This window comes from Dendrobates tinctorius, unplaced genomic scaffold, assembly GCF_039654945.1.
Source record: "Dendrobates tinctorius isolate UK_male_01 unplaced genomic scaffold, ASM3965494v1 ptg000035l, whole genome shotgun sequence".
In the NCBI taxonomy this organism is placed as follows: domain Eukaryota; kingdom Metazoa; phylum Chordata; class Amphibia; order Anura; family Dendrobatidae; genus Dendrobates; species Dendrobates tinctorius.
Genome location: NW_027361703.1, coordinates 45,029,451 through 45,043,459, shown reverse-complemented (window position 1 = coordinate 45,043,459; position 14,009 = coordinate 45,029,451). Strand labels below are relative to the sequence as shown.

At 41.4% G+C, this 14,009-nt stretch overlaps 1 protein-coding gene across 6 annotated transcripts in view; it reads right to left on the bottom strand.

Annotated features, from left to right (window-relative positions):
- Positions 1-14,009, bottom strand: part of LOC141087718 (transcriptional regulator QRICH1-like) — a 143,234-nt gene that overhangs the window by 39,671 nt on the left and 89,554 nt on the right. For 4 of the 6 annotated variants that reach the window (XM_073573455.1, XM_073573459.1, XM_073573457.1 and 1 more), the window contains exons 2-5: positions 12,437-12,553; positions 9,768-10,795; positions 7,100-7,268; positions 4,914-5,068 (exon numbers count right to left, since the gene is read on the bottom strand). In XM_073573455.1, the coding sequence (XP_073429556.1) occupies positions 4,914-5,068; positions 7,100-7,268; positions 9,768-10,772 (1,329 nt within the window). In that variant the 5' untranslated portion in view covers positions 10,773-10,795; positions 12,437-12,553. The remainder of the gene's footprint in view (positions 1-4,913; positions 5,069-7,099; positions 7,269-9,767; positions 10,796-12,436; positions 12,554-14,009) is intronic. The other 2 variants (XM_073573456.1, XM_073573460.1) reach the window with 1 other exon arrangement.

Sequence of the window (14,009 nt, the reverse complement as noted above, 5' to 3'; positions counted from 1 at the left end):
GAAACTAGTGTATATACCCTGTAATATTATACTTTTCAAGAAAGGCATCCAGTCCCTTCTTAAATTTTATTAGGGAATCACTCATTACAACATCATATGGCAGAGAGTTCCATAGTCTCACTGCTCTTACAGTAAAGAATCCGCGTCTGTGAGTATGCTTAAACCTTCTTTCCTCCAGACGTAGAGAATGCCCCCTTGTCCCCGTCACAGGTCTAAGAGTAAAAAGATCATTAGAAAGGTCTTTGTACTGTCCCCGCATATATTTATACATTGTAATAAGATCACCCCTAAGCCTTCGATTTTCCAAACTAAATAACCCCGATTGTACTAACCTGTCTTGATATTGCAGACCCCCCAGTTCCCTAATAACCTTGGTCGCTCTTCTCTGCACCTGCTCCAGCTCAGCTATGTCTTTCTTATACACCGGAGACCAGAACTGTACACAGTATTCTAAGTGTGGTCGCACTAGTGACTTGTATAGAGGTAAAATTATGTTCTCCTCATGAGCATCTATGCCTCTTTTAATGCATCCCATTATTTTATTTGCCTTTGCAGCAGCTGCCTGACACTGGCCACTAAATGTGAGTTTGTCGTCCACCCATAAACCCAGGTCTTTTTCAGTGACAGTTTTGCCCAGTGTTTTACAATTAAGCACATAATTATACATCTTGTTCGTTCTACCCAAGTGCATGACCTTACATTTATCCCCATTAAAGCTTATTTGCCATTTATCAGCCCAAGCTTCTAGTTTACATAACTCCTCCTGTAATATAAAATTGTCCTCTGTATTGATTACCCTGCAGAGTTTCATGTCATCTGTAAATATTGAAATTCTACTCTCTATGCCCCCTACAAGGTCATTAATAAATATGTTAAAAAGAAGCGGGCCCAATACTGACCCCCGTGGTACCCCACTGCTAACCGTGACCTAGTCCGAGTGTGCTCCATTAATAACCAACCTTTGTTTCCTATCCCTGAGACAGCTCTTAACCCACTTACATATATTTTCCCCTATCCCCATTGTTCTCATTTTATCAACCTTTTGTGTGGCACCGTATCAAAAGCTTTTGAAAAGTCCATGTACACCACGTCCACTGCATTCCCTTGGTCCAGTCCGTAACTTACCTCTTCATAAAAGCTTATCCGATTAGTCTGACAGAAAGGGTCCCTTGTAAACCCATGTTGATATTGGGTCATTATGTTATTCTTCTTCAGATACTCCAGTACAGTATCTCTTAGAAAACCCTCCAGGATTTAACCCACAGTTGAGGTTAAACTTACTGGCCTATAATTTTCAAGTTCAGATTTGTCCCCTTTTTGAATATTGGCACCACATTTGCCATACGCCAGTCCTGTGGTACAGACCCTGTTATGGAATCTTTAAAGATTAAAAATAATGGTCTATGACTGTACATAATTCCTGCAGTACTCGGGGGTGTATCCCATCCGGGCCCGGGGATTTGTCAATTTTAGTGATTTTTAGACGCCGCCGTACATCCTGCTGGATTAAGCAGGTGACATTTAACGGAGAATTTTTATCACTGATCATGTTATCCGTCATGGGATTTTCTTGTGTAAATACTGTTGAAAAAAAGTCATTTAGCATATTGGCTTTTTTTCTCATCCACCATTTCACCCAGACTATTTTTAAGGGGGCCAACACTATCATTTTTTAGTTTCTTACTATTTATGTAGTTAAAGAATATTTTGGGATTATTTTTACTTTCTCTGGCAATGAGTCTCTCTGTCTTAATCTTTGCTATCTTGATTTGCTTTTAACGGAATTTATTTAAATTTTCTTGATTTATCTTGATTTGCTTTTAACGGAATTTATTTAAATTTTCTGTAATTATTTAATGCCTCACTAGTACCTAATTGCTGTAATTCTATAAATGCCTTCTTTTTGTCACTTATTGCACCCCTTACAGCTCTATTTAGCCATAGTGGTTTCCTCCTATTTCTAACATGTTTATTCCCATACGGTATATATTGTGCACAGATCCTATTCAGGATGCTAATAAATGTCTCCCATTTTCTTTGTGTATTTTTATGTCTCAGGATATCGCCCCAGTTAATTGCGCCAAGATCATCTCACATCCGTTGGAAATTTGCTTTCCTGAAGTTTAGTGTCCTTGTAACCCCTCTACTACACATCTTATTAAAGGATACATGAAAACTTATTAATTTGTGATCACTATTACCCAAGTGACCCTCAACCCTTACATTTGATATGCGGTCTGGCCTGTTGGTTAATATTAGGTCTAGCAGTGCCCCCCCTCTTGTTGGATCCTGAACCAGTCGTGAAAGGTAATTGTCTCTCATAGTTGCCAAAAACCTATTACCTTTGCTGGAACTGCAGGTTTCGGTTCCCCAATGCATTTCAGGGTAGTTGAAGTCCCCCATAATAATGACTTCTCCTTGAGTCGCTGCTTCATCTATTTGCTTGATGAGGATATTCTCTGTTGCTTCCATTATTTTTGGAGACTTATAACAAACCCTTATCAATAATTTATTATTTTTTCCCCCTCCCCTTATCTCCACCCACAGAGACTCTAAATTTTCATTAGATTTATATATATATATATATATATATATATATATATATATATATATATATATATATATATATATTCACGCAGGATGGGTTTTAAGGATGATTTTACATATAAACAAACGCCTCCCCCTCGCTTATTTGCACAGTCATTTCTGAACAGACTATAGCCCTGTAAATTAACCGCCCAGTCATGGCTCTCGTCCAAATAGTCCATGTCTCAGATATCCCCACCATGTCATAATTATGTTCCAACAACATTAACTACAATTCCTCCATTTTGTTGGCGAGGCTTCTGGCATTAGTATACATGCATTTTATGTATCTCTCTGTACCTCAACCTGTTGCGTTTGGCGCTGGTCGGCGCAGCGTCAAAAGGACGCATGCGCCCCCAAACGCATACCTGCACACGGCCTGCGTCCCCAGTGCTAAAGATAGGGGACGCAGGACGCATGCAGCGTCATGCGTCCATAGGCAGAGCTACTGGCGGAGGCACGGCAGGGGGCGCGGCTTAGCGGCAGCCGTGCGCAGGCCGACGCTGCGGCCTTAAACGCAAATGTGAAACCACCCTTACCACAGTTCGCACTTACGCTCAGGTCACACTCAGCTCGTTCACACTCGCTCAGGCAGAAGATTTAACAGATTTTTTTTTTTCCCTGTTACCAGTAAACCACCCTGCTGCTCAATGCACTTCCAAAAGGAGTTGAGCCCCAACCAGCTGTCCCTTATAAACCATTAATTATGAACCCCCACCCTAAATTAACTCCTTGTGAATATAGTTAAACCTCAAGATTTAAATGCAATATAGTTAACCCTTATAAACACAGTAAAATAAGAGATTAACCCTGTAGAGAGAAAAAATAGGTTAAACAAGCCCCCCAAAACTTGAACAGGTAGAAAAGCACTCAGCAACCCACAATTCAGCAACTCACACCAACTCACACAGGTATTTGTTAAAGGTATTCCAAATACCTCTTCACTGAATCACAAGTCACACACTTACCACAGTTCGCACTTACGCTCAGGTCACACTCAGCTTGTTCACACTCGCTCAGGCAGAAGACAGCTGGCGAAAAACAAAAGAAGAGGGCGTGGCAATGCCAGTTAAATTCGTCAACAGTGACTGAGCTTTTAACACCATACATGCTATGCCAATCCCGGACTGCAGCAGCACTTCTGAAAAGGCACACTCTACTGAGAAGATGCACCAAATTCAAGAACTAGCTTGTGCCTTTTAATGAATTTGGTGCATCGTACACAGCAGGCTCTTCATTTAGACTGACGTACACAACACCAATCTTAATGACTCAACCCCTGACTTTTCTCAGTGCCATTGAGTATTTGACGTTCGGGTTGAATGAAAAAAAAAAAAAAAAAAAGTCTCCTACCAGACTTTAGAGAACTAGCCATACCACTAGTTCAAGCATGAAATCAATGTAATGCTGAACTGAGTACCTGGAATGAAAACTAGAGGGGTCCATACATTATGTCACCCCACAAAACAGTCCCAGGAGTAGTAGGAGTTGATGTTCCTTCCTGAGAGCCACTTCATGGGGTTGCCCATGTGGACTTCCATTTCACTCTCTAGTTTCCATCTTGTAACCACATAGCCCAATTTCACATAAATGCAGCATACTAGTTTGTGTAGACAATGTTTAACGCCTTATGCTTGGTATTTGTCATCCAATTTCCCTCGCAATACAGAATGGATCACTACGAGACATTTTTCCCCAAATCTGACAAGACAACATACACAATTTCATGAAGATCATATGGGAATGTCACAGCAATCCTAATCCCAGGTATTTTGTATGTGGTGCCATAATGTACGGTAGTCAAACCCCTCTAATTTTCATTCCAGGTAGACTAACAGCTTGGTGTTACGTTGATTGGTGATGGTGGTACAGCCACTTTTCAACATCAGGTTGAATTTTGCTTGTGTTACTGTGAGCAGACTGCATGACCCAAACGTGATAGGTCTGCGGACATGTCTCCAATGAGCACATATAGGACATTATTGGACAGCAATTGCAAAAGGAACTGCCAGCAGCGGATCTTGATTATTTGCATGCCAAAGAGAATTCAGTATGAAAGAATATTCCTCAAACAAGCATTAATAACTTCACTGATAGCATGCCAAGGCGTGTTAGTGTGTGTATTTCTGCACATGGCGCCCATGCTCAATACTGAATACATTTTGAAAACTTTCAATTTTTTTCATCCTTGCATATCATTAATATGCCTGTAAATCCTGTTGCTGTTGCAATTTCAATGAGCAGAAATGTAGAAAGACACTGGTTTAACGTTAACACCAGTAATCATGGCTTATACTTCTAAAGCTAGAATAAAAGAGCAGTCATACCCTCTGTACACAAAGGAGCAAATAAAACATCATATCTGCATCATATGGAGCACCATCATGCCTCTTGGCTTCTTTGGTTATTAAACATAATCCATAATTTAATTCAGCGATTGGCACAGAGAGCACATCTTCTTTAAAAATTAAAGGTCTTCTTTCTGGAAAAGTAAACAGAACAACATTGTTTCATTATAGTTGGAGTGTGTGAGCTACATGTACACACGAAGAAAAAAAACCTAAATTAATACATGCCTCCCAGAGCGTAACCATTCCTGAGATGTTTGCACTGCTAATCTCAGCAAGTCATGTGACATTGTTGAGTCACATGAACACTGGAGCCCATCAGCGACTACCGATTAGTTGCAGACCTTCAGTATTCTGTCAGAGCAGACATTTGTTCTGACAGCTTTGTAAAGGCTGCAGTCGATCAGCATTCACTGATGGGTTGCAGTGGGTCAAGTGACTCAATACGGTATTTTGACCCACCGAGAAAAGCAGCTCCAACATCACAAGAATAGTTTCCTTGTGGGAGGGGAGAATAAATTGTTTTTTATTTTATTTGGGGCCCTGAAGTGATTAACCCCTTCACGACATCCGCCGTACATGTACAGTGCACATCAGAAGCAGGTGTATGGGGCGGGTTCCCGCAGCGAGCCCAGCCCATACCCGGCAGGTGATGGCTGCATATTACAGCCAGGACCTGCTGCCAACAATAGCAGGTGGAGCGGTCCTCCACCTAATTTTATTAGCCTGTTAAATGCAGCTGTCAATCTCTGACAGCGGCTTTTACCAGGCGCCAACATGCTTGCGCATCATTCTCTCAGTCATTACACAGCTCCATCACCTGAAAAACAAAAATGTTACGGGTCTCGGGAAAATGGCGATGGAGCACAAAAATTAGCATTTTTTTTTTTTTTTTTTTACACTTCTGATCTTTTTTTAACCACTAAAAGAAAATAATAAAAAACTGGACATGTTGGGTATCACAGTAATCGTACTCAAGAGCAAAATCATACTATGAGGTAATCCTTACCAAAAAATGTACAACATAAAAACAATTACCAAAAACCAGTCAGAACTGGGTTTTTTTTTTTGTTTTTTTTTTTTTTTCACAATTTCACCACACTTGGATTTTTTTTTTCCATTTTTCAGTACACCATGTGTTAAAACGAATGGCATCATTCAAAAGTACTGTACAACTCATTCTGCAAAAAACAAGCCCTCAGATATCTATGTGGACAGAAAAATCAGTTACTGTATATACTCGCGTATAAGCCGAGATTTTCAGCCCCTTTTTGTGGGGCTGAAAATACACACACACACAAAATTTACCAGTAGCTGCTGCATTTTCCACCCCAGGCTTATACGCGAGTCAATAAGTTTTCCCAGTTTTTTGTGGCCAAATTGGGGGGGGGGTCGGCTTTTACACGAGTACATACGGTATTTGATTAAATGGTTATATAGATTAGAAAAACAAAGCTGTTTCACTTCAAAGACAGCGCTGACCAGTCCACTAGTTGTGCATGGTATTGCTGTTCAGTCTCTTTGGTGGAGCTAAACTGTAATACCAGATTTCTTGGACAGATGTGGTTGCACAAATTGTGTACAAACACACTAAAGTGATTTTCCAGCAGTATGAGAAAAAAAAAAAAAAAAAGAGAGAAAGAAGCAATATGTCACCGATGTCGAGCACTGACACTTACTGGATCCCTCCTGGTCTGTTCCTATCTCAACTGACAGGAAATGACCATTCATCCTATAAATGCTTGCTGAGGACATGTGGACAGTAACTGGCTCAGCAAGACTTCCTTTGTGGTAAGATGGTAAAGACTAATGAGGACTTGGGCAAACTTGTAACGGGATAGCAGGGGAGCGTAAAAGTGAATTTCCTTTTAATTTAGTGGAGGGAGATCATGTTAGCTGGGGGCTAGGGATATGTTATTAGCTTTTTTGGCATGAAAAAAATGAATTAAAAAAAAACAAAAAAAACAACTAAATTTAATCTACAATTAGGTTGAATTTCAAATGTACCACTGAAGTGACAAAATAAAAAAAAAAGCGAGCAACATTGTCCTATTGCCACATTAAATATACCATAAACCTGCATGTGTTTCAACATCATTATGTATTCTTATATTTCTATAAAGGTTTCTGAGCTATGCTGCCAAAATGTTAATATGTATGCATACTTCCTAACCACGATGGTTTGTTCTCGGCTTCTTTTACAATCTCTGCATTCTTAACCTGTGCCCAAGTCTTCCAAAACAAAGCTCCTTCTTCTGGCCTAAGGGAGCAGGGAAAATCTGCATTTTGCAACCGCAGCGGTGGCTCAGATGGCGAACATTGTACACCTTGAGGCTTAAAAACAAAGGGAACCAAACAAAAATATTAAACATTATGGAGTTGTAATAGTAGCAGAATATTTTAGAGCCAAAACAAACATGCATCATTTTTGCTTTTAACATCATGAGTACTTAACCACAGACCTATTTGATTTGAAGCAACAAATGCAATATCCCCATTGAAGCCTTCATTATGAATTCAGGCAATCTTACAAAAACATATGACTTACATATGACTCTTTACGAACATTAAGAATGTTTTTGTTTTTTTTTTTTAAGTAAAATAATACCCCCTAATCCGTCATCGTGTGCCACATGTCTGCATTCAGGCCTCAGAAGTGTGTGTTTTAGTTTTAATATTGCGACATCAAGACATGCACCACAACCTTATGATGCACAGTGACATCCTGACCTTTGGCCTGGCTAGAGCCAAAGTCCTCGTCTATAGCGAGGAGGCCGGAAATGCAGCATGTCCAGACTGCGCATCATAAGGTCGCGGCACACATCTTGGCGTCACAACTAGCAATGAGCAACAGTGCTCCGATAAGGTGTTATCCGAGCACGCTTGTGTGCTAATAGAGTGTCTTCGATGTGCTTGAATACTATTGTTCGAGTCGCCCTGGCTGTATGTATCACAGCTGTTCAACAGCAAGGATTACCTAACAACTAACCAACAGGCAATCCCTGCATGTGTTGTGGTTGTCGAACATCCGTGAGACATACAGCAGCGGGGACTCCAACACAGTATCCGAGTACATGCGCTCATTGCTAGTCACAACCTTACAACACCATGAACTGCAAGGCATGGACACTTGCAGTTCTCCAGGGCTATACTGAAGAGGCAGGAGATGCGACTGAAAGAAGAGAACCAAATGACAGGCAGTGAGACAGACGGAAAGATCAGTGGTGAGGTATTAGTTATTTGTATAGTCTTTTTTTTTTTTTTTCTTTTTGCTGAACCTGTACAATCTCGAATAAAAATTCAGGTTACGAACATACCTACAGAACCTATTTAGTTTGCAACCTGGAGACTGCACGTAATATAAAAAAGAAAGTTCATATGCACCTAGAATGTGCCGAATGACAGCGTGTGAGCCCGTCATGTGCACGACAGCATGGCAAACACGGTCTCTGATAGGCAGTATTTGTTTGTGGGGTTGATGGCATCTTTGTATTATCCTATGACATCAAGTTCACGGCTTAGTAATGGAGAGGTGTCTATAAGACACTTAGCAGCAGCAGGATGATGGGAGCAGTAGTGCCATCAGCCCACGACAGTGACATGAGGTGAAATTTATACCTCCAATCACAGCTGCGGGCTCACGATGTCATTCGACAGCGTGGGAACCGCCAATGTCTGATCGCCGCTAATGATTTTACCACTGATCAGATGCGGTGTTTGTCGCTATGTCATGCACATGACAGCAAGACATACACATGATCTTCGGGGGGCTGAACCCGAACAGTAACACTGACTTCCTGGTTAAGACTGTGTTCGGTATCTGTGCCAGAACAGTAGGCGTTTGGTATGGACGCTGAACTTCACTGTTCGGGTTCGCCCATCTCTAATGAAGGGGACTGAGCAGTAACACCATTTAGAGATGACATTAAAAATACAAAGCTGAGCACTGGAAAACAAAAAAGGTAGTCTGCAGATGCAAGAGAGCTCCTTTAAAGATATAAAAATTCATTGCATTTCATGAAGAAATCATGGTTGTATTGTTGTGGCAATAGTGTGAAAGATTTCAGAGTGATTTTTTGTTGTAATACTGGAAAACAACATGAACAGGCTAATGGGCACCATACAGAATAAAGTCAGCAGAATGCGCTATATATGGTGGCCTTCTGGCACATGATGTGAGAGTAGAAAGAAGAAAGGGGCATGTTGAATCACAACGTTAAATCCTTTTCTTTCCACAGTTGATAAGCTGTTGCCAAAGGCGTCTGCCAGCAGCTTACTCCAGCTTTCCCAATGAAAGCACATGCATGCTTCGCAAACAGTATGCTTAGCTTAGAGTGTATGGGCGAGTCTCAACAGACTCACCTCTTGACTAACCTCTATCTGTTATGTACAGCCACTGTATGTGGTAAGGTAAACTGTATAAATATAAGCATTTTGTCTTTAGTTACAAGAAATACACAAGCTGAATGGTATGTACTAGAGGCAGAGGCAAATCATCTGTTTAAAAGGGAGCGCAACCATTCATTATAGTAGAGTAGTTGCAAAAAGCACCTCTAACAACTGAATAAGTCCATGTATTATGCAACCAGTATAGCAACTTCAATGGCTACCATATAATGATTTATTTTGCCGGTGGTGATGCTGAGGGGAGCCAAGGATTGGCGGTCCCAACAGTAGGATAACCTTCTGCTTTGTTTTCACTTGACACTTCTAACAAAAAACAGCCAAATACTTAATCAGGTTTTCATTACTAAAGTATTGTACTTACTGAAACAAGAAGTAATTTCAGACATGGTGTTCTGCAATTCATAAGGAAAGTGACAAAATGATTACCTGTACATGCTGATCCCAGTATTTTGAAGATTGGTAGACACGTCCACCTGTTTGTAAGGATAAGGGAATTTGAATGTTACCATTCATGTTTAACAATGGCATGGGAAACCCAGACGTACCAGCAGCATGCATTGTTTTGTCGGAGATGCTCTTTTTCACATCAAAGCTGTCTTTGCTCTCTTCTAGTTTAACACTACTACTGTGCATTGGACTCTCCCCCATTTGAACTAGTCCACAACTGTCCTGGGGTACGGAAGTGTTTATTAAAGTCTGAGAATCAGGACAGGTAGCATGGGCAGAGAATATTGCCCAAGATTCCACATTGGGCAGTTGCCCTGATGGTGAAGTACTGGCAGGTACTAGTCCATACAGCTGACTACTATCCACAGTGAGCAGCTCCTGTCGAAGAGGAATGTAAGCCTGTTGCTGACTTTGCAAAGGCAGTGCCACAACTGTAGCAGGAGTGTTTTGTAAAGATGTGTGGTTAATAGTGTAGCTGTCCTCAATGGGCACGTCAAATTTTCTCTTTTTAACTGGCTGGGATAATCCTGAAGAACAAGCTCTTCGATCTTGAGAAGCAGATGTACCAACAATGCTGGCATTCTGGACATCAGAAACAGATTGCCCATCAACCTGTTGCTGGAGAGTCTTATTTGGTTGACCTGGCTGAACATCAATATTGTGGACCTGTCGCAAATGGACATGATGCACAGGGACATGATGCTGATCAAGAGGGACGCCAGGACTAACAGAGTGTTGTAGAGGAGAAGCGATTGGCCTGGCTAGCTCCAGCAAAGAACCAGCCACATCGGTATTGTCCATGTAAAAGTAATGATTTCTTTGTTGATATACAGAAATTGGAGAATGAACAAACTGTTGCATTTCCTCTGCTCCCTTTCCATTGAGCGAATCTAAAAAATCTTTCATGCGGTGAGGAGGAATAGTCTGGGCTTTCATTCTCAGATAGTCTTCATACGGAATGGAGTTTTCCAAGGAATGGCTCATCCTTCTGGCAACTGGAAAAAAAACTACGGTAAACAAAGTAGAAAGAAAACATTTTATTACAGAGAGCTGGGGACACAAAATTAAAAGAGATAAAAGATTACTTTCCATGTACAGTACATATGTCAAACTTTGGCCCACAGAGGGAGTATATTTGGTCTGCGATACCGAGCGGGTCCCCCAAGGATATTCGGCGTACGATACCAGGGAGGTCCCCCCACTGGCATCGCACTTTCAACTATAACAACATCCTGGATGCTGATACAGTGGAAAGCAATGATGTAGGAGGGAGTGTCAGCTGCCGCTCCCTCTCCCATCATTCCCCATCTGCGTCTGACATTACAGCGCAGCGGGGGCTATGTCGTCATTATAACGCGCCCGCTGTGCAGAGGATCTGAAGACACCATGAAGAGACCAGAACAGCGGTGTGTTTTTTTTTTGTTTTTTTACATGGGCCCATTATGCTGTATGGAGCACTATGTGGGGCCATTATAACATATGGAGGACTATGTGGGGCCCACTATACTTTAAGGAAGACTTTGTGGGCATTCTACTGTTAGTAGTGTTGTGAGGGGAATGCAGCTGGAAATTCATACTGTGATGGGATTACCATTCATTGTTGGGGAGACTGAGGGAGGGGGGGTACAGTAGGGTCATCATAAGCTAATTTCACTCTAGCGTTTCACTGACCTGCGTCGGTCATCTTTAGCATTGGGTAAGCAGGCTGTGCGCAGCTATGCGTTTGCCGGCGCATGCGTCCTTTTGACGGTGCGCCAAGCGCTCCAAAAAGCAACACGGTGCGTTTGGAGCAGGTCAGCACACCCTCAAAGGGACGCATGCGCTGGCAAACGCATACCTGCGCACGGCCTGCATACCCAATGCTAAAGATAGGGTACGCAGGTCACAAGCAGCGTCATGCGCCCATAGGCGGAGCTAACCGGAGGAGGCGCAGCAGGGGGCAGAGCTTAGTGGCGGCCGTGCGCAGACCGACGCAGGTCAGTAAAACACTAGTGTGAAACTAGCCATACCGTGCTTGTGGAGGACTTTACTGTGTAGATATCCTACTAGGCTTGGGAGAACTTTTGCTTTCATTATACTTTATTATCTATATTATTCAACATTTTTTATTCTTTGCTTTACAGATTTACATTAAGCCATTGGGTCGTATGTTTTTTAATCGTCTTACACAACTTTATATTATTGCAATATTTTATTCTAAAAACTATTAAAATGTACTTTGTGGGATGACCCCTTTAAGTTTGTTTCCATATCAAAAAGTTCATCATTATATTTTATAAGGAAAAAAATTGTCAATTATAGACTCTTTTTAAATAAATATCAAGGTTGGCCCGCAACTTTGTCCAAGATAATTTTGGCCGTATGTATACTTGTAAAGAATGAAGCCATCACTATTCTACAATCATGTGCTGAGAGGGTTCTTGCACATAATCTGGTACTAAATGTATTTGAGGTACCGTACCTAAATTATTCTGCTTTTGTTTAATTTAAAAATATTCAAAACCTGTGTGGAGCCAGGCATACCACATACTTTTAATCAATTTGCTATTTTCCTAAAATTGTACAAATATAACTTGGCATGACTGAGCAAATTTACACCTATACTCATTTTTAAAGAATAAAAACTCAGACAAAAAATGTTTCTATACCTTATTGTGGCATTTGAAATATTGAAATATGTTGTCCTCATGTCCACCACTGTCCAGGGAAGTAGGAAGGGTTAGCAGATCAGGGGCAGATTCAAATTTTCTGCTTTAAACTCTACTCTAATGTAAGAGGAAGAAAAAGAAGATGTTGAACTACTTTCAGCAGATTAACAAATAATACCAATAGAGAAATGAGAAAGCATCATGGTGGATACATTAAGCATTTATTTTTCAAATTCTCATTTAAGCCCTTAACGACCGATGATACGCCTTTTAACTGCGGCAGTTAAGGGTATTTAAACCACAGTGCCGTTAATTAACAGCACTGAGGTTTAAGGTTATAGTGCCCCCCAGAGTCGGAATTTCTCCAGGGTCTTGGCTACCGGGGATAGCCGGGACCCCAGAGAGCATGATTCGGGATGGTTTTTACCAATCCCGCTGTTGCGATCGCCGTTAATAACGGTATAACGGCAACCGCAAAAACAGAAAAAAGTCCGATTTCCCATTTAATGCTTAATTTCTCTCTCCTCTGATGTGATCAGACATCACAGGAGAGAAAAATAGGGTCCCTAATCCCCTGCGGTACCTCCCGGTGTCCCTGGGCCCTCCTGCTTCCCCTCACGGCCGACAGCATCTTCTTCCTGGAAGAAAATGTCGGGCACACACGTAGTGCGCCCGCCGAGAAGATTTTTCCTATTGGTTCACAATCACAGTGATCAAAATAAAAAAAATAGTAAATCAACCCCCCTTTATCACTCCCTTAGTAAGGTAAAAATAAAAAAATTAAAAAAATGTATTTATTTCCATTTTCAAATTAGTGTTAGAGTTGGGCTAAAGTGAGTTTGGATTAGGGTTAGGATTAGGGGTGTGTTAGGGTTATGGTTGAGATTAGGTTTTGTGGTGTGTTGGAGTTAGGGTTGGAGTTAGAATTGGGGAGTTTCCACTGTTTAGGCACATCAGTGGCTCTCCAAACGAGACATGGCGTCCAATCTCAATTCCAGCCAATTCTGCGCTGAAAAGTCAAACGGCACTCCTTCCCTTTCGAGCTCTGCCATGCGCCTAAACAGTGGTTTACCCCCACATATGGGATATAGGCGTACTCAGGACAGATTGGACATCTTTCGGGGTCCAATTTCTCCTGTTACCCTTGAAAAAATAAAAAATTGGGGGCTAAAAAAATAATTTTTGTGGAAAAAACGTGTGCCTAAACAGTAGTTTTCTCCCACATATGGGGTATCAGCGTACTCAGGACAAATTGCACAACAACTTTTGGGGTCCAATTTCTTCTGTTACCCTTGTGAAAATAAATAATTGAGGGCTAAAAAAATCATTTTTGTGGAAAAAAATGATTTTTAATTTTCACAGCTCTGCATTATAAACTTTAGTGAAACACTTGGGGTTCAAAGTGCTCACCACACTCCTAGATAAGTCCCTTGGGTGGCCTAGTTTCCAAAATGGGGTGTGTTATGATTGGGTCACCGAGGAGGAGAGCAAGACCAAGCTAAGCCACAGAAAACCAGAGGTTGGTAACTAAGCGGAATGCAGACCCCGGATCCTATCCACACAACTAGCAGTA